General features: G+C 35.9%; 1 protein-coding gene across 2 annotated transcripts in view; it reads left to right on the top strand.

Annotated features, from left to right (window-relative positions):
- Positions 1-25,099, top strand: part of prkar1b (protein kinase, cAMP-dependent, regulatory, type I, beta) — an 80,395-nt gene that overhangs the window by 26,730 nt on the left and 28,566 nt on the right. For both annotated transcript variants that reach the window (XM_079383253.1, XM_079383254.1), the window contains exons 5-7: positions 6,214-6,275; positions 13,084-13,130; positions 23,351-23,509. In XM_079383253.1, coding sequence (XP_079239379.1) covers positions 6,214-6,275; positions 13,084-13,130; positions 23,351-23,509 — 268 coding nt within the window. The remainder of the gene's footprint in view (positions 1-6,213; positions 6,276-13,083; positions 13,131-23,350; positions 23,510-25,099) is intronic.

The raw sequence follows: 25,099 nt of genomic DNA, 5'->3' as shown, positions 1-25,099 counted from the left end.
TGCAATGTTACACATAAAAACACGTAGCTCGTGGCCAATTGAACACGGGTTTTCCCTGCCTCATAGCAACCCTGTGCACTGTGGATAAACAGATCTGCACGTCTGCTGCTCATGATTGATAAGAGCAGCATGTGTGTGTGTGTGTGTGTGTGTGCGCGTTTATATAGTTTATGTTAGTGGGTGTGCTTTTTTCCTCCCTACAGTGATACCGATACAGTGAAATCACTGATTATCCCCGGTGAAGTTGTTAATGAGGCTTTATCAATCTGACTTTGTCCCTTCCTCTCTGTTACAGATGTCATCGCTTGTGAAACAAGGTCAGCTCTTTGTAAACAGTTTCGCACACTTAGAGGGAGCTTTGGCATTTTGTCCATGAGCATTGTAGAGTTGTTTCTATAGGACGCCAAGTACAATCGGACAAATGATGTGGAATGAAGCAATTATGTGGCACAAAAACAAGCTACAAAACAGAAGCCAATTGCATTGTCAGTGGAAATACATACACTGCCGTTCAAAAGTTTGGGATCAGTAAGATTTTTAACTATTTTATAAAAGTTTCTTATGCTCAAGGCTGTATCTGTTTGATCAAAAATACAGAAAAAAACAGTAATTTTGTGAAATATTATTGCATTTTAAAATAACAGTTTTCTATTTTAATATGCTTTAAAATATAATTTATTCCTATGAATAAATGCTGTTCTTTTAAACTTTTTATTCATCAAAAAATCTAATAAAAAAGTATCACAGGTTCCATAAAAATATTAAGCTACGCAATAGTTTCAGCATTGATAATAAATCATCGAATTAGTATGAATTCTGAAGGATCATGTGACACTGAAGACTAGAGTAATGATGCGGAAAATTCAGTTCTGTGTCATAGAAATCAATTTTATTGTAAAGTATATTAAAATAGGAAACAAATATTAGAATTTGCAATAATAATCCACAATATTACTGTTTTTTATCAAATAAATACAGCCTTGATGAGTATAAGAGACTCCATTAAAAACATTCAAAATCATGCTGATCCCAAACTTTTGAACTGCTGTGTGTGTGTTAATTTAATGCTTTTATTCAGCAAGAATGTGATAGATTGATCAAAAGGGATCTCATAAAAGTACACAGGTGTGTGAGTCTGTCATCTGTTTAACACACAGCATGTTGCAGCTTCCACTCACAGATGAAACAAACAGCCAGATGTGTCATAGTCAAATGCTTTAAACCAGACGTTACTCTCTGATGTGACTTCACTGATGATTAAGTTAGTTGCGCCATTCAAGTGTTAAAGAGAGAGCTCACCAAAAATGGATATTTTGTCTTCTTTTACTCTTTTACCTTGATTTTGTTTCTAACCTGTATGACTTTGTTTGAAAGTCATTGAGCTGCAGAACATGCTTTACCTCAGCTGGCTATTACTGGCTATTAGTTTGCTTTCAGCTGTTTTTCCCTTGACGTTTGCGACTGTAAGGCAGGCTCAGGCTTGTGTGGACAAATAAAGGAGACCTAATGTTGGTGCTTTTAATACTTTCCCTTTGAAAGAATCAGGTTCAATTAAAGAAGAAGAGAGGAGGTGATGATTTAGGAGCCTCATTAGATTTTGCGGTCACATGTACGCACACAAAAAACAGTAATTTACAAACCACTGTGCAGACGCTCAGTGTCATCTTATATCTTTCTTTATATGATGTTCTGCTTTGTATCTTCAGCAAAGTATGAATGTCCCTGAATGGCATGAAAACAACACAAGCCGGTTATGATTATTGAGCAGAATAAGCACTCACATTTAAAAAAAAAAAAAGTCACCAAGGCTGCATTTATTTGATCAAAAATACAGGAAAAACGGTAATATTGTGAAATATTTTTACAATTTAAAATAACTGTTTTCTATTTTAATTAGTGCTGTCAGACGATTAATCGCATCCAAATAAGTTTTTGTTTACATAATATATGTATGCGTACTCTTTATTTATTATGTGTATATATAAACACACACACAGTAAATATTCTGAACATATTTACATGTGTATAGATTTATATATTTATATTATTATATTATATATAAATATATTTAATATATAAACGTAACATTATTCTTAAATATATACATGCATGTGTTTGTGTGTATATATATATATATATATATATATATATTTACATTTACATTTATTCATTTTTAGCTATATATAGCTTTATATTTATATATAGCTATATATAGCATTTTTAGCTATATATATATATATTACACACACACACACAGAGCACACACTCGTATATTATGTAAACAAAAACTTTTATTTTGGATGCGATTAATCGCGATTAATAATTTGACAGCCCTAATTTTAATATATGTTAAAATATAATTTATTCCAGTGATCAAAGCTGAATTTTCAGCATCATTGCTCCAGTCTTCATTGTCACATGATCCTTCAGAAATCATTCTAATATCCTGATTTGCAGCTAAAGAAACATTTTTTATTATTATCAATGTTGAAAACAGTTGTGCTTCTTCATATTTTGTGTAAACTGATACTTTCAGAAATGTTTGAATAGAAAAATCAAAAGAACTGCATTTATTTGAAATTATTTCCCTTTGTGACACTGTAAATGTATTTTACAGTTACTTTTGAACTGTTTAATGTGCCTTTGATGAACAAAAGTATTATATTCTGTTAAAAAATATGAAACAGTATGGCAGTACGTTATCACACTGTTTTCTCTCACACTCAGCAGTTGATCAGCCGCTGATTCATTGACAGCAGTGAGCATCACTCACTCTATCAATTTGTGGTTTTTGGATGGGAATTGTGGATACTTTACTCATTCTTTTCCCAGAAGGCTGTGCTATACTCATCCTTCATAGTGACTTCAGCATCCACACTGACACATCTCACATTCTTCGGTGTATCCTACCCCAAATCTGCGGTGAATGCCACCCCCTTTATGTGTTTTATCACTTATATTTTCTCACTCTTATATTCAAACCCACCAAATTTTCCTCCTCACACTAATTCATGGACAGGTTCAGACGAAACCCCTGTTCCTTCTCATGTTGCTATCTACCTCCTCAGTTTTTAATTCCTTCTCCTGCTCAAACGACCAGGTTATGTTGGTCAAGACTGGTTTATGCCAGTTAGTGCTGCTTTGGTGCTGGTACTGTATATCCGGTGAAAATGTTCAGTGTTGGTGTTTTTGCTGGTTGAAATATCCAGCATCTGAAATACAATGGTTGTTGTGTATGATATCCTACAATAATGTGTGTGCATTCATTCGTGCTTTTCCCCGTTTCTTTTAACTCATGCCTTAATCTCTACCAAGAATTGGTTATTAAATATTTGCGTGCTGTATTTAAGGCTGCATTTGGACTCTAAGTTTTAATGCATAGATCTGTTTTTGTTTTTTTTTGACCATTTTCATTTTTTTTTCTCCCAACTGTTTACTTTCACACAACATGTCTTGTATTCGATATCTGTGTTTACACCAATCTCCCACTTAAACTAGAATTATTCAATCTCTATATGTGTTTAGACAGATGTACAGATATTGGATGTATAAACTACTGTTCAACTGTTTGGGATCAGTAAGACTTTTTTTTTTTCGTGTTATTAAAAGATTCTCTTGAGGAAAAAAGCCTCTTTTGTTCATCAAGGCTAGATTTATTTGATCAAAAATACAGTAAAAATAGCAACATCATGAAATATTGCAATTTAAAAGAGCTGTTTTCCATTTTAAAATATAATTTATCCTTTAGAAATCATTCTAACATGCTGATTTGGTGCTTAATTAACATATTTTATAATTTTTTTAATATATATTTTTTTATTATGTTAAAAACTGCTTAATATTTTTTTGGAAACCATGATACATTTTCTTTTTCAGGATTTTTTGATGAATAGAAAGTTCAAAAGAACAGCATTTATTTGAAATATATGTATTTTTAATAACAACATAAATGTCTTTGCTGCCACTTTTGATTAATTGAATGCATCCTTGCTGAATAAAAATGTTAATTAAAAAAAAAAAATCTTTCAGTACCCAAACTTTTGAACCGTTTTTGGGGAATTGAACCTATAACCTTGCCATCTCTTGCACCACTATTTGAGCTACAAGAGCTTTCAGTCCTCTTCAAACACTTCCCACCCACTCCTTTCTCAAATGTAAAACAGATCTTGCCGCCGATCATCGCCAGCCACCTTCTCAATCCCTTTCCCCTCCCTTTACCTCAAGACTTCTCCTCTGATCTTTCCTCCGTCTGACATCATACTTTGACATCACACTTTGAGTTTAACCATCCTGCTTCTTTTATTGGCTACTCACAGCTCTGTTTTAACCACTTCACCTCGCTGGTTCAGTTCTCCAGTGAGCCATCATCATCATCATCTCCCACTGAAATGGTAATCTCGTAACGCCGCAGGGCTGTGAATGGGTTTGAGTGCTGGGGAATCCCCGCAGCCAGACAGCTGATGAGAGCTCTTGTGGTGGAACTTTTTAAATAAATATCCTTTACACTCAGTAAACTTCTAAAACCAAGTGCCTGCGACTGAAGACCACCTACCAGATACTCCATTATTTGCTCTCAAGACTGGAATATGAGCTTCAATGCCTCTAATCACTGCATTAAAGCTTCCTCTGAAGTATAATGCATACAGTTACTTTTATATTCAAAGGAACCCATTTTAACAACTTCTCGCTGTTTCTACATGTTTTTCTAAGCTTAGTTGAATTATTACCAGTGTCTGCAAAGCTCACTATACTTGTATTAATTAATAAACTTTTGTGTGTGACTTGCAGTGTTGTTATTGCTAACTAAAACTTAAATTAAACCAAAATTATTATTTTATTCATTTATTTGCTATTTAAAATACAGCCAAAATACAATATAAATATTAAATTAAAAATGTAAGCTTGAAAAACTTAACTTAAAAAATTAAAACTGTTGCATGGCAACTAACTGAAATAAAATAATTTAAGCTGAAATGCTCAAATTAAAGCTAAAACTGAAATAAAAGCAAATTAAAGTTAAATAGAAGTAATTAAAGTTAAATAGAAGTATTTTAAAAAAAAAAAATTAAATGAGAAAACCGCATAGCAAAATTACTAAAATGCCAACTGAAAATTATATATAAATATGAAGTGAAAACTTAAGCTTAAAAAACATAGAAAATTATAAATGTTGCCTTTGAAAGGGTTTAAGCTGAAATGCTCACATTACTTAAACTAAAACTGAAATAAAAACAAATGAAAGTTAAATAGCTTAAAAACTAATAAAAGTGAGAAAAGCACATAGCAAAATGAGCAAAAATGCAAATAAACTTAAAATGAAATATAACATTAAAGTTCATTAAAAATAGTACATAAATAATAAAAAAAAATGGTGTAGGATTTACTTTTAAATGATTTTCACTTAGAAATTGCTAGTAAATTTCCCCAAAAAATACAAAGAAACAAGTAACATTGAATTTAAACGTATATTTTTCTAAGTAAAAAGAGTATTTTCTTAACGTACCCCAATAAGCTTTTGTTGTATTTACAGCTTTGAAAAAAAATATTTTTACAGTGTTAAAATACTACTGGTTGTAGCTCATCCGACACTGTTTATGTTACAGTCATAATTGTTTCCTCAATTTGTGTGCCGTGAGATGTCATATTTACATATTTAGCATGCAAACATAACATAAATACAACTACTGAGGCACTGACAGCACAACAGCAGCAGCGAATAAACACTGCCTACAACCGGCAGCAGTAACCACAGAGGTGTATTGTGGAATGGAGTCAGGGGTCATGTGTAATGACTGACACACCAGTGGCTCCTGAAACACAAAGAATGCAAGTGCATTATCAGGGTCATAAACTTGTAACGCTTACGGCACTCTTTGCTTTCACACAGGCACGGCCGTGCGGTTTTGTTTCTTGTATGAGGGTGTGTCTCTCGTAAGACCAGAGCATGAGCATTACTGTTAGTTTGTAGTCTTTTGTATGTTAAACACATGTGTTTCTGTGGATATGTGAAAATGTGGATAGAAGGTTGTGAGACAGTAGCGTTGACATGGACATGTCACATTTTATCTCTGTGACTACAGCTTGTACTTGGCATTTGTTTCTCCAGTCATAAAGAACACACCAATATTATCGTTGAACTGAATTCTGAATTTGTTCTTGTATTTTCAATGATTGAATGAGAGCTTAATCAAATATATCTCTTTTTTCTTGCAGTGACATATTTGATGCCATGTTTCCAGTCACACACATCGCCGGGGAGACAGTAATCCAGCAAGGTACAGCATGGAAAAACCATGAGTTTCATATCACACAGCATATGTTTGCATCACTATATTAGTGAGGATTAGTTATTTTATTTAAATATTTTATTTGATTAATTATAATATTAATCACTGTTATAATGTATTATTATACTAGAATAATTTAGCAATTAAATGAAGTGCTAAAAAAATACTTTTTGTCCCCTCAATGACAGTTTATATGTATATATATATATATATATACACACAGTGCCCTCCAAAAGTATTGGAACAGTAAAGACAAAATTGCTCTGTTGGCTGTGGAGTCAAGACATTTGCAAATATGATTAAAAGATGAATATGAGACAAAACTACAGAATGTCACATTTTATTATTAGCCGTTTCAACACATACATGTTTTACCAAATAAAAAGAACAGCACTTTTAGAGTTCATCCCACTCATTGATGTGAGCATAAGTATTGGGACAGTTGAACATAAGGCAGATATAAAAAATTAAAAGCTATGATTTAGTTGCAGATCCCTTGCACACAATCACAGCAGTGAGTCTGTGACCCATAGACATCACCAGACTCTTGATCTCATCCTTTGAAATACTTTTCCCAGCCTTTAATGAAGCCAACTCCAATTGTTGCTTGTTTTGGGGAGTTTCTACCTTTACTCTCCTCTCCAGCTGGTGAAATTCATGTTCAATCAGATTTAAATCTGGAGATTGACTTGGGCAATATAAGACTTTCCATTTCTTTGCCCTTATAAATGCCTTGACTGACCTGGCAGGGTGTTTTGGGTCACTGTCCTGATGCAATATGAAGCACTTCCCAATGAATCTGGTGGCATTTTCTTGAATATTGGTAGGCAAGATGGTTTTGTACCCTTCCAAATTCATTCTGCTACTGTCATCATACATTAAGTCATCAGTAAAGTTGAGAGGGCCTGTTCCAGAGGCAGCCATGCATGCCCGTGCCATGACACCACCTCCACCATGCTTTACAGATGAGGCTGTATGCTTGGGATCATTGCAGTTCTTTTTTTCTCCACATTCCCATCACTTAGATAAAGGTTCATCTTTGTCTCATCGGTCCATAAACACAGTTCCAAAATTCTTCTGGCTCACCTTTGTGCTTTTTTGCAGACTCTAATCTTGCCTTTCTATTTTTGGTAACTGATACGACACATTCCCTGCTTTTAATATCTGAAGAATTAATGCAACAGGACACAGCTGATCACTTAGAAAGACCCGTGAGGCAACTGTCCCAATACTTATGCTCACATCAGATAGAGGGATGAAACTCTCAAAGTGCTGAACTTCTTAGCTGGTAAAACATCTGTGTGTTGAATCACCCAATAATAAAATGTGACATTCTGTAGTTTTGTCTCATATTCATCTTTTAAATATATTTCTAAATGTCTTGACTCCACAGCCAACAGAGCAATTTTGTCTTTACTGTTCCAATACTTTTGGAGGGCACTGTGTATATATATATATATATATATATATATATATTATTGGTATAATTGGTATGGGTATAGTACATTTAAAATTAAAAACTTCATTTTAATTTAAAAAATATATATTTTTATTTTATTTTTTAGTTTAGTTTATTTTACAAAGCTACAGACTAACCCAAACCTAATTCTGATCCTGAAAGAAAATGAGCATGTTTAGTATTACAAAAAAACTTATTATTATTTTTTATACATTTGAAGATGATCCACAAACATCTCAGATGGAAGGGTATCCAAGATTTAGCTAACTTGTGGGAAATCATTTTATTACAGTCTAAATGAGCTAAAATTGTGTTGTTCTGAATATTATAGTATTTTGTAACAAAATGACACATAAAAGCAGGCTTGTGTAGCTTGTGTCAAGGTGTCTGTGGTCATGTAAAGTACTTGTGTAGAGTATATTTTTTGGCTTTAGAACATTTAATTTAATGTAATGTATTTAATGTTACATCACATTTATGCAGTGCATACAGTGCAAAACACAAGAATGCAAACCAAAGAAAGATCTCTAAACTGATCAATTTTCACTAGTAAATTACTCATAAATTTCACAAATAATTACAAAGAAATTGCAAGTAATACATTGAACTAAATATGCTATTTTTAAATAGAAAGACTGAAACATCTCAAAGCATATGAAGGCGATAGCTGAAATCTTCTGATGTTTCTCCAGAAGAAATGTGTCTCTAGAAAACTTCTCAACTGTATTTGCAGTAATCTGCAATGTGATCTCTATATAAAATTCTTCAGAGACCAATACTCCCCATCCTATTCTCTCCACATTCAGGCCTACAGTATGCCAACATTCACATTAAGACAAGGCTGAATGATGACACCTTCATGTTGAGCTATGGAAGAGCTACCATAAAGTCAAAACTGAGTACTGATACTAAGTTCACAAATACATTGCAGATTGTTTTAGTTATGTAAGAAGGAACGGTGGGTGATGAGGGTTTTTTATACAGTCAAACAATGAGCTCTTTTTGGTTTCATGTGGAGTTCATAATCGATAGAGAACAGTGAACTGCGTGCATGTCTTACACACTCTGTGCAATGCGATTCTTGAAGCAGTTTCGATGCATTTATCTAACATGGGCAGATTGCCCATAAAACGAGATCCAGGAATGTGCAAAGTTTTGTGTGTGTGTGTGTGTGTATATATGTGTGTGTGTGTGTGTGTGTGTGTGTGTGGTGTGTGTGTGCATGTTCATGTGGTTTATGAGGACACTAATTTGTATAATGACATGGGTATGGCAGAGGTATTACAATATGAAGGGGGTTTATGAGGACACTGCCTATGTCCCCGTAATTCAAAAGGCTTAAAAAACATACTAAAAGGTGTTTTTTTTTTTTTTTATCTAAAAATGCACAAAGTCTCCTGTGAGGGCTAAGTTTAGGTGTAGGGTTGGTGTAGGGCAATAGCACACACAGTTTGTTCAGTATAAAAACCATTACGCCTATGGAGAGTCCCCATAAACCACAAAAACCAACGTGTGTGTGTGTGCGTGTGTGTGTGTGTGTGTGTAGAAGTGTGCGTTTTTTGTTCTCATCAAATATTTGACTGCACTCTGTGACTCAAGGATCTGTTAGCCGAAAAACAGAAACTTCAGAGCAGAGGTGATAAAAGACAGGAAGAGAGGAACAATACTAAGAAAAATGAGCTGAACGGGTTGAAAGAGAGAGAGACGGCGTGTAAGGCACTAGTGATCGGTGAGTGTGTTAAGATAAATTGCTGGTGTGATTTACGAGCGTTTAGTGTGTTCGGTGTTAATTAGCCCCGTGAACCCGCGTGAACTCGGCAGCGCACGGATCACGGGCTCTTTTAACTCTTTGGCATGCGCAAACACACACACGCTCGCTACCAGGATCCCAAACACCAATTTCAACACACACTCAGACATCAAAGAGCCCCTGAACTTACAGAAATGCTTTATGTAACGACCTTTAACTTGGAAATGTTGATCGGGGCCCATGGCTTCTGGCACACCCAGCCGTCCATTAACCCTCTGGGGTCTGAGGTGATTTTGGGGCCCTTGAGATGTTTTGACATGCCCTGATATTTGTGCTTATTTCAGCTACTTATAATATACTATTGACCAACATGTATTTTTTTGTATTCAGCACAAACTATGCTACAATAATATGTGACCAAGGTGGATGTACATGTTTGCATTTGTTAGAAAAAAAATATTATGCGTGGTTAGTAAGTTTTGGGGAAAAAATGTAGCTGAAATAAGGCCATAAAACCCACACTAAATTGTCCTGAATAAGACTTTTATGTAATCAGTCTTGTAGGCTAGAATATTTACTTCACAATTATGTGAAAATCATTCAGCTTACTCATTCACAGAAAACAATATATTGATTTAAATTTTTAAAGACATGTTTTGTGATCTAAAGCGTATATGCGAGGGAGTGGTAATGGGCTTGAATATTAAGTGATTCTCACCTGCGAGACAAAGGGCCCTCCCCTAAAGCTGCTAATGGCCCATCAGTGTGACTGTGACTGAGGCAGATAAGACAGAGAGTGTGAGGAGACTGAAAAAATGTTTTTTTTAATTATTTGTATTTTATTTACAACAGTATAATCAAAACATACATAATGAAGGTCAAAGACACATTATTGTGCACACTGATCTAACCACAGAGATGTGAACAGACTTTGACTCGTTCCTGCAACAGATTCTGTTCAACAAGTGAAACAAGTACCTGACATTTACTTATTTCCATGGATTCAAGAAGAAAAAAACATAATCAGTAGTCAAGAATATCAGTGTAGTTGACCATCTGATGTTGGTACAGCGCTCTCAGAGGAAAACATCTTGAAGAAAGTCATCAGGATTCATCTGTGGTTCAGGCACCTGATTCAATACAATACAAAAAAAAAAAAAAACATTTGTGAGCATAGACTCATGCATGCTTTGTACTATCGTACACAAAAAAAGACATTTTATATCTGAGAAACTAATTATTGTTTAGTACGTTATTAAAATCTATTTTTGAACAGAGTAGGCTATTAATAATAAACATGTTCTAAGCATACTTAGACTCGTAGCATTCATCATGTTACAATGTACTCTCATATTACTTTTATTGTTTTATATAGAGCATGAAAACAACAGTTTGGGGAAAAAAACAAACAAAAAAAACAACTATGATTTTGCAGTCATATAGTCTAGTATGCATGATTTTATAGAAGCTGTTATGATTCTGCAGCATAGACTCATGTATGCTGTGAACCACGAAAGGATGTAATTTGTACTATAACAAATATTTTATATCTGAGAAACTATTTATTATTGTTTAGCACGTTATTTAAATCCATTTTTGAACAGAGAAGACTATTAATAATAAACATGTTGTAAACATACTTAGACTCGTAGCATTCATCATGTTACAGTGTACTCTCATATTACTTTTATTGTTTTATATAGAGCATGAAAACATCATCGTGCCATAAGAAATTTAAATACAATGAATTCTCCATCATATTCAAACACTGTAGTCTGGAATTACAGTTTGGGAGAAAAACAACTATGATTTTGTAGTCATATAGTCTAGTATGCATGATTTTATAGAAGCTGTTATGATTCTGCAGCCATAGACTCACGTATGCTGTGAACCACAAAAGGATGTACTTTGTACCATTAAAAAAAAAAGGATATTTTATATCTGAGAAACTAATTGTTATTGTTTAGCACAATATTAAATCTATTTGTGAACATTAAACATTCTTAGATGCGTAGCATTCATCATGTTGTCGTTTGGGGAAAACCCAACTAAACGCGTTCAGGTTTGTCACAATAACACGCTAACTAATGCAAAAAACAAGCATTACTTACTCATCAGATCGATCGATGTATTCTGGATGAACTATCCTCTTATTCTGAGGTAAATCCAGCCTTTACTCAGCGCGGCTTCTTCCAGAAACGAACAGTAGCAGAGATGAACGGAGTCTCGTGACTGTTTGTTTATGTTGTTGGGCATCTCCAAGCGCACGCGGGTCACATGGTTATTTAAATGTGAACACGAGGGGGCGGGATCGTATTAAAAATAATGAGTTAGACTGGACAGACTGAACATTGTGTCGGTTTCATAACACGTTCATTTGAAAGCATACACTTTAGGCTTTCTATAGATATAACTCTCATGTTTCTGTGTTGAGTATTTGCTGAGTTACACTTCATTTGTGACGCGTTACTATAAATATATCGCGGAGAAGGAGAAGACAGACAGCGCAAGTTTTGTTGTAATCGTGAGTGTACTCAAAAAAGTAGACACTTAACAGTTTCGATTGATGTATAACACTTATTTGTGTGACCAAAATCAACAGAGTATTTTTAGTGTCTTTTGCACTTATCTTAAAAAAACCGAGTTCGTATCACCTGCGATACAGCCGACCCCAAAGGGCTAAAATCTCTCAAATGGGGTGTAGATGAAGAAGCCTGGGAATCATTTAGACGACAACGCTCTGGGAGGTGCTGACGCTTTTAAAGTGGTGTGCCATCTTTTATCTTTGATACGCACCACTGTGTGTGTGTTCTTGGGAAACGGCGAGTTGGAAAGAGATGGAATCTGAGAACGAGACAACGTTATTTATCTTTTCCTCCTTTCCATCCTGAATTTAAAGGTCCCATGAAATTAAAATGGGAGTTTTGTGGCTTTTAGGCTATTTTTGTTAGCTGCGGGGTCATCTAGATGCTAACGCGTGCTTAAAAGGTTGACCAATTAACTTCTAGCAGATAACTTTATAGTGACCTGCTCAAAAGTTTGGGGTCAGTCTTTTTTTTTTTAGTAAAGAAATTAATCATTTTATTCATCAAGAATGCATTAAATTGACCAGAAGTGACAGTAGAGACTTTTACATTGTTGCTAAAAATTTCTATTTCAAACAAATGCTGGTATTTTCTAATAATCAAGGAACCCTGAAAAAAAATATCCATGAATATTTTGATCAGTACAACTGTTTTGAACATTGATAGTAATAAGAAATGTTTCTTGAGCAGTAAATCAGCATGATCATGTGACACTGAAGACACTGAAAATTCAGCTTTGCATCACAGAAATAAATTACATTTTAAAATATATTTATATAGAAAACATTCATTTTTAATCAAAGAAATACAGTCTAGGTGAGCACAAAAGACTTCTACCGACCCAATACGATGGTAGTGTATGTTTAATATTTTATGTAGATTTTCACAACTGAGCAGAAAAACAAGGAAAAGGAAGAAGGAAAGAGTGCTATTTATCGGTAGTCATTTTCTGAAGTTGGTTGATTGGAATAAACTCACAGCTTTTTCTTGTTTCTTTCTCAGGTGATGAAGGAGACAACTTTTATGTGATTGATCAAGGAGAAGTTGACGTAAGTTCAGTATCTCATACCTGTTTCTACAGTCAAATGCACACATGTGCTGTGGTATATGCAACTTATCACCATAAATGTCTACATCTGCAATACATTCATCGGTATAGCAAGTGTGATAGGGTGAATCTTATGAAACTCCTAGGTTATGTATTGCCTCAAAAAACACAAAAAGATAAATAAATTGTGTTTTTCATGACAATTAATCCCCACATTATTCTTACTACTGTGAAAAAAATCTTATTATTATGGTAAATATATAATATATATATTAAGATTAGATTAAGAGAGTATAACAGATTATTAAATTGCAGATCCCTTGCGCACAATCACAGCAGTGAGTCTGTGACCCATAGACATCACCAGACTCTTGGTCTCATCCTTTGAAATACTTTTCCCAGCCTTTAATGAAGCCAACTCCAATTGTTGCTTGTTTTGGGCAGTTTCTGCCTTTACTCTCCTCTTCAGCTGGTGAAATTCATGTTCAATCAGATTTAAATCTGGACATTGACTTGGGCAATCTAAGACTTTCCATTTCTTTGCCCTTATAAATTCCTTGACTGAACTGGCAGGGTGTTTTGGGTCATTGTCCTGATGCAATATGAAGCACTTCCCAATGAATCTGGTGGTATTTTCTTGAATATTGGAAGACAAGATGGTTTTGTACCCTTCCAAATTCATTCTGCTACTGTCATCATACATTAAGTCATCAGTAAAGTTGAGAGGGCCTGTTCCAGAGACAGCCATGCATGCCCGTGCCATGACACCACCTCCACCATGCTTTACAGATGAGGCTGTATGCTTGGGATCATTTGCAGTTCCCTTTTTTTCTCCACATTTTTGCTTTCCCATCACTTAGATAAAGGTTCATCTTTGTCTCATCGGTCCATAAACACAGTTCCAAAACTCTTCTGGCTCACCTTTGTGCTTTTTTGCAGACTCTAATCTTGCCTTTCTATTTTTGGTGCTGGTCAGAGGTTTGCATCTTGCTGTGTAGCATCTGTAATTCTGTGTCAAAGTCTCCTGAGGACAGTAGATTGTCAGAGCATCACCCCAGCTTTCTGGAAGTTGTTGGTGATTTTACAGACACGTCTTTTAGGATTAATTTTCACAGCTTTCATGATTTGTCTGTCATCAACTACTGTTGTTTTCTCAGCCGATCAGGTAGTTGCTGGTGGTTTCCAAACTCCTGTTTCATCATCGAATGCAAGATTCAGAATACAGAAGTAATGGATATAACTGATACGACACATTCCCTGCTTTTAATATCTGAAGAATTAATGCAACAGGACACAGCTGATCACTTAGAAAGACCCGTGAGGCAACTGTTCCAATACTTATGCTCACATCAGATAGAGGGATGAAACTCTAACAGTACTGAACTTCTTAGCTGGTAAAACATGTATGTGTTGAATCACCCAATAATAAAATGTGACATTCTTTGGTTTTTCTCATATTCATCTTTTAATCATATTTCTAAATGTCTTGACTCCACAGCCAACAGAGCAATTTTGTCTTTACTGTTCCAATACTTTTGGAGGGCACTGTGTGTATATATATATATATATATAATATAATATAATATATATATATATATATATATATATATATATATATATATATTTATTTATTATTGGTATAATTGGTATGGGTATAGTACATTTAAAATTAAAAACTTCAGTACAGTAACGACTGTTTGGGATGGGAGTGCACTTAATTGTACTAATTTCCCTAATGCGAAGTTTAAAGGGGTCATATGATGCGATTTCAAGTTTTCCTTTCTCTTTGGAGTGTTACAAGCTGTTCATGCATATAAAAGATCTGTAAAGCTGCAAAGACTAAAGTCTCAAAACCAAAGAGATATTCTTTTTAAAAGTTGAGACTCTGCCACGCCCCCCTAAAACAGCTCATTCAAACACGCCCCCACATGTCTACGGCACAGTGTGGGAAGATTTGCAAAACACCCCCCAAATGTATACGCCAAAAAAAGGGTGCGTGATTTTTATTCTTGCTGTAGTATTGTTGCAGCTGCTGGCGCCATGTCCTGGAGACGCTGTGTTTCGTTGTGAAAGCGAAAGTACTTTCTTTGTGCTTCCAAAAGAGGACACAACTAGAAATCAGTGGTTCAGTTGTATTTACAACACTGTTCCAGAATAGTTCAACCCAATTATTAGAGTGTGTGCAGCGCATTTTACAGAGGACTATTTCCTGAACCTGACAGGAGAGTAGTGTTGCTTTCGTCAATGAAAATTATGACTAAATATCGTCATCAACGAACCTTTATCACGTGACGAAAACCGAGACGATACGCAACATAAATGCTGGTCATGTGACGATGACGATAATTAAATGTATAATGCAATATTGTTGACGAATAAAAACGAGACTAAATGTGGTTTACAAAATAAAAACTATGCTAAAATGTCTCTTCATTTTCGTTGACTAAAACGAGACGAAATGAAATGTTATAACGTATATTTAGTCGCGTTATTATTATTATTTTGCAGTATTTCTGTTTCCGGTGTCTCACTTCAGGTCGCACTGCGCAGACGCAGGCGACGTCACTTCCTCAAGCCCCACTCGCGGCATTATTTAGAAGACGACAACAAAGTTAAGTCTGACACAGAGTCTGACACCATTGGCCAGCCAGCCAGGGTTCGTCTTTGGGAGATGTGTGTGTGTACTTCTAACATGTTTGGTTGGTAAAATAAATGTAATTAATAATTGTAAATTCAAGTCAGAGCATCTGGAACTCAGGACTGGAATGGATGTATTCTTCAGTCTATAAGGTAACAATAATATAATAAGATAACCTTGTTTGAAATGGGTTTGGCTAAAAGAAAATTTTGATTTCGTCTACACTACTATACTAGTAGGTACTTATACTATATTGACTGGGTTAAATAGAATTTTATTACTAAAAAGAGACTAAAATACAATTTTCATTGACTAAATGTCATCAGTTTTCGTCGACTAAAACTAGACTAGACTAAAAAGAGTATGAACGTGACTAAAACTAATAAAAACTAAAATGACAGCTTCACACAAAGACTAGACTAAAACTAAAATTAAAACAGGCAGCCAAAAACAACACTACTTGCTTGCAGGCTTGCACAAAGGCTGTTTCTATAAAGTGGGGCAATTCCAACTCTGTCTGATGCTTCTGACTCGCAGCCTGTTAGTACATTTCTGCTACTGACTATTCAAACGTGAGGTTTGAGCAGTGTAGAGTAGTGCTTGTTGTTTGTTGTTTCTCCGATCACAAATGCAGACATGGTAATGTTTACGCGTAAAAAGACAGTATAAGTCATTATAATCAGTAATTATGTCCCCACTGGATGTAACAAATGCCTCGCTTATAATGGGATTTATTGTTTTTGTATCATCGCGCCGGGACACAGCATCACAATATGGTATGCTTTATGATTATATTGTTATACATGATTATAAAACAGAAGGAAAGAAAGAGAGAAAAATAAAGAAAGAATGAAATACAACAGCTTGTCACTGGGACAGTACCATTAAAAGGACATCTTTGTACCTTATTTACCCCAAAAAGTTTCATAGTTGTACATTACGGTACATATTGGTACTCTATATGTGCACCTTTTTGAGTATAAGTTACAAAGATGTCCTTATAAGGGTTCTATTGTTTACATATTTCAGATTGTATTTTGTGTGTGTTGTATGTAGAGTACATGGCACACAGTAATGGATACTTGCTCATTCACATACTTCTTTATTCTGTTCTGTTCTATTATACATTAGTCTGATTAGTCTGTTAAAAGAAATATCTTATATATTCACCCTCAACTGTGAATTCACTTCTGCCTCTGTCTATAGCAAATAAAGTAGTGTTTGAAACATGTACATACAGGGAATAGTGACTTCTGTGATACAGAAGAACATAAAAAATAATTTAGGATACAAATGATTGGTTATTGTCCAACAGTGTACTTAATTTATTAACACTTTAGAATGATAAACACATATTCACTATTAACTATGACTTTTACTTCAATAAACTCTTCATTTAGTGCTTATTAATAGCTTGTAAGGTAGTCGTTGTAGTTGTTAAGTTTAGGATTATGGGATGCAGAATATGATCATGAAGAATACAGAATTAATATGTGCTTATGTGCTAATAAACAACCAATATGCAAGCTAATAATTACATACTGTAGTTAAAAATGATAGCTGAGAAGTTGTTCATCATACTAATGTTATTTTTTTATTTTTCTATATTTGACCAATTGTGTGTTTTCTATGATTGGTCCATATATAATCATTCAAACGCTTGTGTATTAATAGATTTTATACAATGTAAAAACAGCCAGGTGTTAAAAGCTACTCTATCAGTTCTTCTCAGCTGTGAAGTTTGTTTTTCTTGCGTGTCGTCCTGCTTCTGCTAACAAACCTAGGCTGACTGTTTCTTGTTCATTCTTGACAACACATAAAAACGTCAAATTAGTGCAATAATGACAGAGCAGCCCTAAATTAAGATCGTTCCTGTATCAGATCAGTGCTTGTATACTTGATTGAAATACATCATGTAGAATTGGCAGAGCGTCACAATGCTGCAAACGCTGTAAAATCTCAGTTCAACATTATCTTTATTCTTATTTGAAGGGTTCTGATAACATACATACGTGTCAAAATAAAAGACGTTACAAAAGAGTTACGGAAAAATACACTGAAAATAAATAAGTGCATGTTTGTCCAGGCAGCTTTTTATTTCTCCATATAATGAACATCAAAACTTGATAATTATTCAACAAGAGCAATAGGCAGAGTCACTCAACATTGTGCAACACTATTCGGATACCACATGACAACTTACGCTGCTTGACTTCTTCGTAAAAAAGGAGTGAAGAGTTTCTTGCTGCTTTGAACTCATCTCGACTTCTAATGAATGATGGATACAGCGCGGGACCGCGGGCGCGAGCCTGGGCATGTCGTGACGTCACAAACTGAGTGACTGATTGCCATGGAAACGTAAACGTCATGTATATCTTGTCTCTTTGAATTTTAAATCATTCTGCATTTATATACATTGCTCCATTAAAACCTCAACATGTCGAGAACACAACTGTCCAATGAAAAAGTGCAGGGGACGAATTTACTTTTTATAAAAAGTGGAGGGGACACGTCCCCCGCGTAATCTACGCCCCTGCATCCTAGGAATCTGTAGTATTTTCCATCCCCTTTTTTGTTTCTGTTGTAAATAGGATTGTTTATTTTAAAGCGGCCTTTTCCACACTTTTCTAACATTTAATTTAATTTTTTCCCCAGAGTGCATTAATAATGGTAGTCATGGCTTCCTGAACTGTTAATGGTCATAGTTTAGTTTTTATGACCATTTTCCACGCTCTCTGTGACTCTTCAAACAGACTGTTTATGCTACTGTAACTTTAAGATTATATGTAAATGATTACTTTATGTCAAACAACTAACAACCACATGCCAAGATGCTGAATAATGAACAGTACACATGAATGAATATGAATACATGCTACTGTTCAAAAGTTTAGAGTTGCTAAGATTTTTTAAATGTTTTAACAGAAGTTTCTTATGTTAAGCAAAGCTGGGGTTTTTTGATCAGTAAACACAGAAATGTTGTGAAATATTATAACAATTTAAAATAACTTTTCTATTTGAAAATATTTTTTTAAATGTAATTCATGTCTTTATGTAAAGCTAAAATTTCAGCATCATTACGCCAGTCTTCAGAGTCACATGATCCTTCAGAAATCAGTCTAATATGCAAATTTGCTGCTCAAAAACATTTATTATTATTATCGGTGTTAAAACAGTTGTGCTGCTTGATTCTTTGATCAATAGAAAGATCAAAAACAGTATTTACATGAAATAGAATACTTTTGTAAAATTACAAATGTCTTTACTGTGACGTTTGATGTATTTAATGCTTCTTTGTTGAATAAAAGTACTAATTTCCTTTGAAAAACAGTCTTACGGACACCAAACTTTTGAACAGTAGAGCATAAATGTGAGTAGTTATATGTTAATGTATTCATGCTTGTGACATCATAACTGGCCATTTCTGATTGGCCCATTTTTAAATATAGAGATTTTAGAGCATATCTACAGTCAGGTCCATAAATATTGGGACATCGACACAATTCTAACATTTTTGGCTCTATACACCACCACAATGGATTTCAAATGAAACGAGCAAGATGTGCTTTAACTGCAGACTGTCAGCTTTAATTTGAGTGTATTCCAAATCAGGTGAACGGTGTAGGAATTACAACAGTTTGCATATGTGCCTCCCACTTGTTAAGGGACCAAAAGTAATGGGACAGAATAATAATCATAAATCAAACTTTCACTTTTTAATACTTGGTTGCAAATCCTTTGCAGTCAATTACAGCCTGAAGTCTGGAACGCATAGACATCACCAGACGCTGGGTTTCATCCCTGGTGATGCTCTGCCAGGCCTCCACTGCAACCGTCTTCAGTTCCTGCTTGTTCTTGGGGCATTTTCCCTTCAGTTTTGTCTTCAGCAAGTGAAATGCATGCTCAATCGGATTCAGGTCAGGTGATTGACTTGGCCATTGCATAACAGTCCACTTCTTTCCCTTCAAAAACTCTTTGGTTGCTTTTGCAGTATGCTTTGGGTCATTGTCCATCTGCACTGTGAAGCGCCGCCCAGTGAGTTCTGAAGCATTTGGCTGAATATGAGCAGATAATATTGCCCGAAACACTTCAGAATTCATCCTGCTGCTTTTGTCAGCAGTCACATCATCAATAAATACAAGAGAACCAGTTCCACTGGCAGCCATACATGCCCATGCCATGACACTACCACCACCATGCTTCACTGATGAGGTGGCATGCTTAGGATCAAGAGCAGTTCCTTTCCTTCTCCATACTCTTCTCTTCCCATCACTCTGGTACAAGTTGATCTTGGTCTCATCTGTCCATAGGATGTTGTTCCAGAACTGTGAAGGCTTTTTTAGATGTCGTTTGGCAAACTCTAATCTGGCCTTCCTGTTTTTGAGGCTCACCAGTGGTTTACATCTTGTGGTGAACCCTCTGTATTCACTCTGGTGAAGTATTCTCTTGATTGTTGACTTTGACACACATACACCTACCTCCTGGAGAGTGTTCTTGATCTGGCCAACTGTTGTGAAGGGTGTTTTCTTCACCAGGGAAAGAATTCTTCGGTCATCCACCACAGTTGTTTTCCGTGGTCTTCCGGGTCTTTTGGTGTTGCTGAGCTCACCGGTGCGTTCCTTCTTTTTAAGAATGTTCCAAACAGTTGTTTTGGCCACGCCTAATGTTTTTGCTATCTCTCTGATGGGTTTGTTTTGTTTTTCAGCCTAATGATGGCTTGCTTCACTGATAGTGACAGCTCTTTGGATCTCATCTTGACAGTTGACAGCAACCGATTCCAAATGCAAATAGCACACTTGAAATTAACTCTGGACCTTTTATCTGCTCATTGTAATTGGGATAATGAGGGAATAACACACACCTGGCCATGGAACAGCTGAGAAGCCAATTGTCCCATTACTTTTGGTCCCTTAACAAGTGGGAGGCACATATGCAAACTGTTGTAATTCCTACACCGTTCACCTGATTTGGATGTAAATACCCTCAAATTAAAGCTGACAGTCTGCAGTTAAAGTACATCTTGTTCGTTTCACATCTTGTTCGTTTCGAAATCCATTGTGGTGGTGTATAGAGCCAAAAATGTTAGAATTGTGTCGATGTCCCAATATTTATGGACCTGACTGTATATAATTCATCAAGCTTTATTTTATTTTATTTTAAAAGAGCAAGAAAACCCTGCTGATCTCAATGTTCTTAATGTTATTAGCAGTCTTGTTTGTCCTGAGTCTGTTCTCCTCGTGTATGTGCTCAGTGATCCGCTGTGTGATATATCGGTGCTAATATTTCTCCTCTGCTCTGGACGAGCTCCGAGGGCACGTTGAGTCAGCACTGGGTCACTGCCACATCAGATTGCGGCGTATCGAGCTCTTGGGTCAGAGCCAGCGCACTGAGACCAGCAGAGCTCTGCTCGCCCCGTCCAGCGTTCACCACGCTAATGCTCTCAAACACATGCAAAATAAAGACATTAACCCGTCTGCTCATGTGTGTAAGTGAGAATGCACAGCTCTATAAAGCTCCCAGACACATGCTATCGTGCAGGAATGCATCTCGAATGCGACGGTGATGTCTCTCATTAGCAGAAAGGATAAATCTGCTGTGACTTTGGAGAGCGTAGTACTGCATGCTAATTGGGAAAGTTCATTAACGCGCACACACTCTCAAGAAGAAAACATGCACTTTTAGTCACTTGAAGTAATATTTGCCATTATTTTTATGACTTAAATGAACAGTTCACCCAAAAATGATTTCTTTTTTTTTATTATTGTTTCCTCACAAAAACTTACACAAGTAGATATTGGCAATGTTGGCAATCAAACAGTTGCCGGTAGCCATTGACTTCCATAGTATTTTTTCCATATGGAAGTCAATGGCTACCGGCAACTGTTTGATTGCCAACGTAACATTCTTCAAAATACATACTCATACGGGTTTGGAATGACATGAGTGTGAGTAAATGATGACAAAACAAATTTTTGGGTGAGCTATGCCTTTAATATGCGACAGAAGGCTTATTGCAAGAATAGTAAGCACACTTTCTCACCTTAAGTGACATGTTGGCCGGCTCTAAGGAGGCTGTGACCCAAACCTGTTCCAGTGGCCGGTCTAGAGAGCAGAGATACCTGTGGAATGTGTCTTAGATGGCTGGCAGGACGCCTGGCCAGGGCCGGACAGAAGATGAGCGTTTATTTCTGCCCCATGTGTTAGGTTTTTTATCTCTCCTCATAAAATCAACAAGTGGATTGTGTGTCCACAGGTGAAACCGAACCAGCCTCTGTGGAAAATGAGAAGGAGGCTACTCGTGCTTCTCTATGTGCGTGGCTGTTGAAAACCACATGCTGACACACAGATTCACTGAGATATTCTCACCACTAGCATCTTACGGCTGTGCCAAAATGAAAGATAAAACAGGGGAAAGAGTCTGGAGGTGTTATCTAATTCCTCGTAAGACACTTTAGAGGATCCAACAGGGTTGAGAAGATAGAAGGAGTGAGTGTGTTATCAGATCACCTGTCTCACTATGAATGCCCATGACTATCATTAATATGAAACAAGAGTTCAGTCAGTCCTTGAAGATGGAAAAATAAGTCTCTTTGTATTTTGTTTAAATGTGTATTTTTATGTACAGTTCATCAGTTCACCGTATTAATTTTCATAACCTTATTCGAAATGTAATAGGTGAATTTCACAAAAAATCTGTCAAGAAATTTGATTTCTATCTCTTTTTTTTTAACATTATTGTAATGACAGCACATTTTCTCCCAGTTCTATTCTAATTGGTGTAATACTCATATAATTTCTGAAGGATCATGTGACATTGAAGACTGCAGTAATGATGCTGAAAATTCAACTTTGGCAATAAATTACATTTTAAATTGTATTCAGATAGAAAACAGTTATTTTAAATTGTAATAATATTTCATAATATTACTGTATTTTAATAATATAAATAAAATTAATGTACATTTAAAAAATCTTCTTTCAAAAAATATGAATACATTTTATATAATACATTTTTTTCAGTAAAAACAATTCAAATTATATTATATTATGACAATCATAATTGTCCCGTGTGTGTGTGTGTGCATATATAACATATTGTTACGTTTTTTAAAATGTAATACATTACATTTTAAAATATATTCAGATTATTTACAGATTATTTATATTCAGATTATTTGATAACAACAGTTATTTTAAATTGTGATATTATTTCACAATTCTTATTTCTGTTTTTACTGTTTTTATTCAATAAATGTGGCATTGGTGAACAAACTTTTTTTCTAAAATAAAATCTATTTATATTTTATTTATACAAATTCGATTTTATTTTACATTGCAGCAGTAAAATAAAAGAAGAATTGAGAATTTTAGCAGTCTTGGTATATACATAATGGTCATGGAAATGAAAATAGTCCTAAAAATGTCCCGATGAATCATTATTCCAATAATGAATAATCTGTTTAATTCAGAAGTGTTATGGAAGTCAAATGTGTTGTCAAAGCTGTCTTCAATTAACTGTATAAATTATGCATATTCATGTGCTTTATGAACAGAAATAAGCAATGATTTCTCTCTCTCTGCAGGTGTATGTAAACGGTGAATGGGTGACTAGTATTGGAGAAGGTGGTAGTTTTGGAGAGTTAGCCCTGATATACGGAACTCCTCGAGCTGCTACTGTGAAAGCCAAGACTGACCTGAAACTGTGGGGAATAGACAGAGACAGCTACCGCCGCATCCTCATGGTATGAACACACTCACCCACTTACATTACACAGTGGCTATAAATGACATCAGTATTCTCAGATTTGTCATTTTTGAGTGAAGTGTTCCTTTAAATGCCCTCCCTTCATCCATTCAGATGTCATGATATTCCAGATTGAAACCATTGTGCCGTTGGCATACTCAAACTAAACCAAACTTTCCAGCCTTTGGTATTCTTTAACTAAATACTTACTCTCTCGCTTAGCGGCGTAATCTGCATCGAGTGCTCCATCTGTAGCAGTGTTTGTGTTTGCAGAGTGTGTGTGTGTGTGTTGTGGGAATGAGTGAATGAATATTTCTAATGGCCTGCGAGCCTCCATGGAAACAGAGCCTGACAAGGGACCAATTTAGATTTTTTTGTCTGGCCATCGTTTGGTTTTTCTTTCTCTTTATTGTCTTCCTAGCTTTCTTATGCAAACACACACTTTTCATACAGATTTACTCTCTTAACCCACACACACACACACACACACACACACACACACACACACACTGAGCCTGTCAGATTGCAGCTATGCTGAGCTGCTCTTAATTAAACCAATAAATTATTGTGTGTGTGACTGCAGTCAATTAGAGATAAGTAAATAATTCATAAAGCTGTTTATAAAATGTGTCATATTCCACGTCCACACTGAGCATAACATTTTCATTGTGAGTCATAATGTGTGTGCAAATATATCTGGTCAGTATAGAGAGGGGGGAAAAATTATATATATATATATATATATATAAATATAAATATTTTTTCAGCTTTTTGATGTTATTTGATGGATATCTTGTTATTCAATCTGAAGTCTTTTTTTCCCCCAATCAAAGAAAATCTTACTGTGATTAATTTACTTCTTGATTTAACATGTTCAATGTACATCTTGAAAGGCTTTTTGATTAAAATTATGATAGTATATATGATAATATATATATAATAATGATTGTTCCCTTCCAGGAACTTCGAGCTACGTCCGAAGACGCTATGGGAACGCTATCAGCGTAACCGGCGCTCTGAATATTTTATACAACAGTCTAATGGATGGGCGAGGCGTCACGGGCGGGGTGACGTCACGACCAGGAAGTTATATAAGCACGTGCGGCGGAGCCGGCATCAGCTTTCTGTCATTCAGCAAGCGCTCTGTGTATTGTCAGTCTGATTCTTTGTCTTGTGAGTCTTATTTGGTGTTGTCTGTCTTGGAAAGCCAGGGAAAAATGCCTAAAGCTAAGGCAAAGACTAGGGGCGATCCCAGATCGCGTTTCAGGTTGTGTGTCAGTCCCTGCCCTCGTTACATCACGAGTGGAGACACACACAGCCTGTGCGTGGTCTGTTTGGGTGCGGAGCATGCGGCATCAGCTCTCGAGGGAGCTGGTTGCCTGCACTGTGAGCGGCTCCCGCTGCGCACACTCCGCACCCGGAAGGCTCTCTTCGAGAAGGGAGCCTTCGCGAGCCTCCCACGCGGTGCTTGCCCCGCTCCTGCCGAGGCAGAGCGGCTGCTACACTCGTGGGGCTCGCAGGCTGATCTGGCTGGCGGGAGTGAGACGGGCATGTCTCTATCTCCTCCCGTATCCGCCAGATCTGGTGT

This window comes from Barbus barbus (assembly GCF_936440315.1).
Source record: "Barbus barbus genome assembly, chromosome: 3".
Lineage (NCBI taxonomy): Eukaryota > Metazoa > Chordata > Actinopteri > Cypriniformes > Cyprinidae > Barbus > Barbus barbus.
This window is presented reverse-complemented; position numbering and strand designations above follow the sequence as displayed.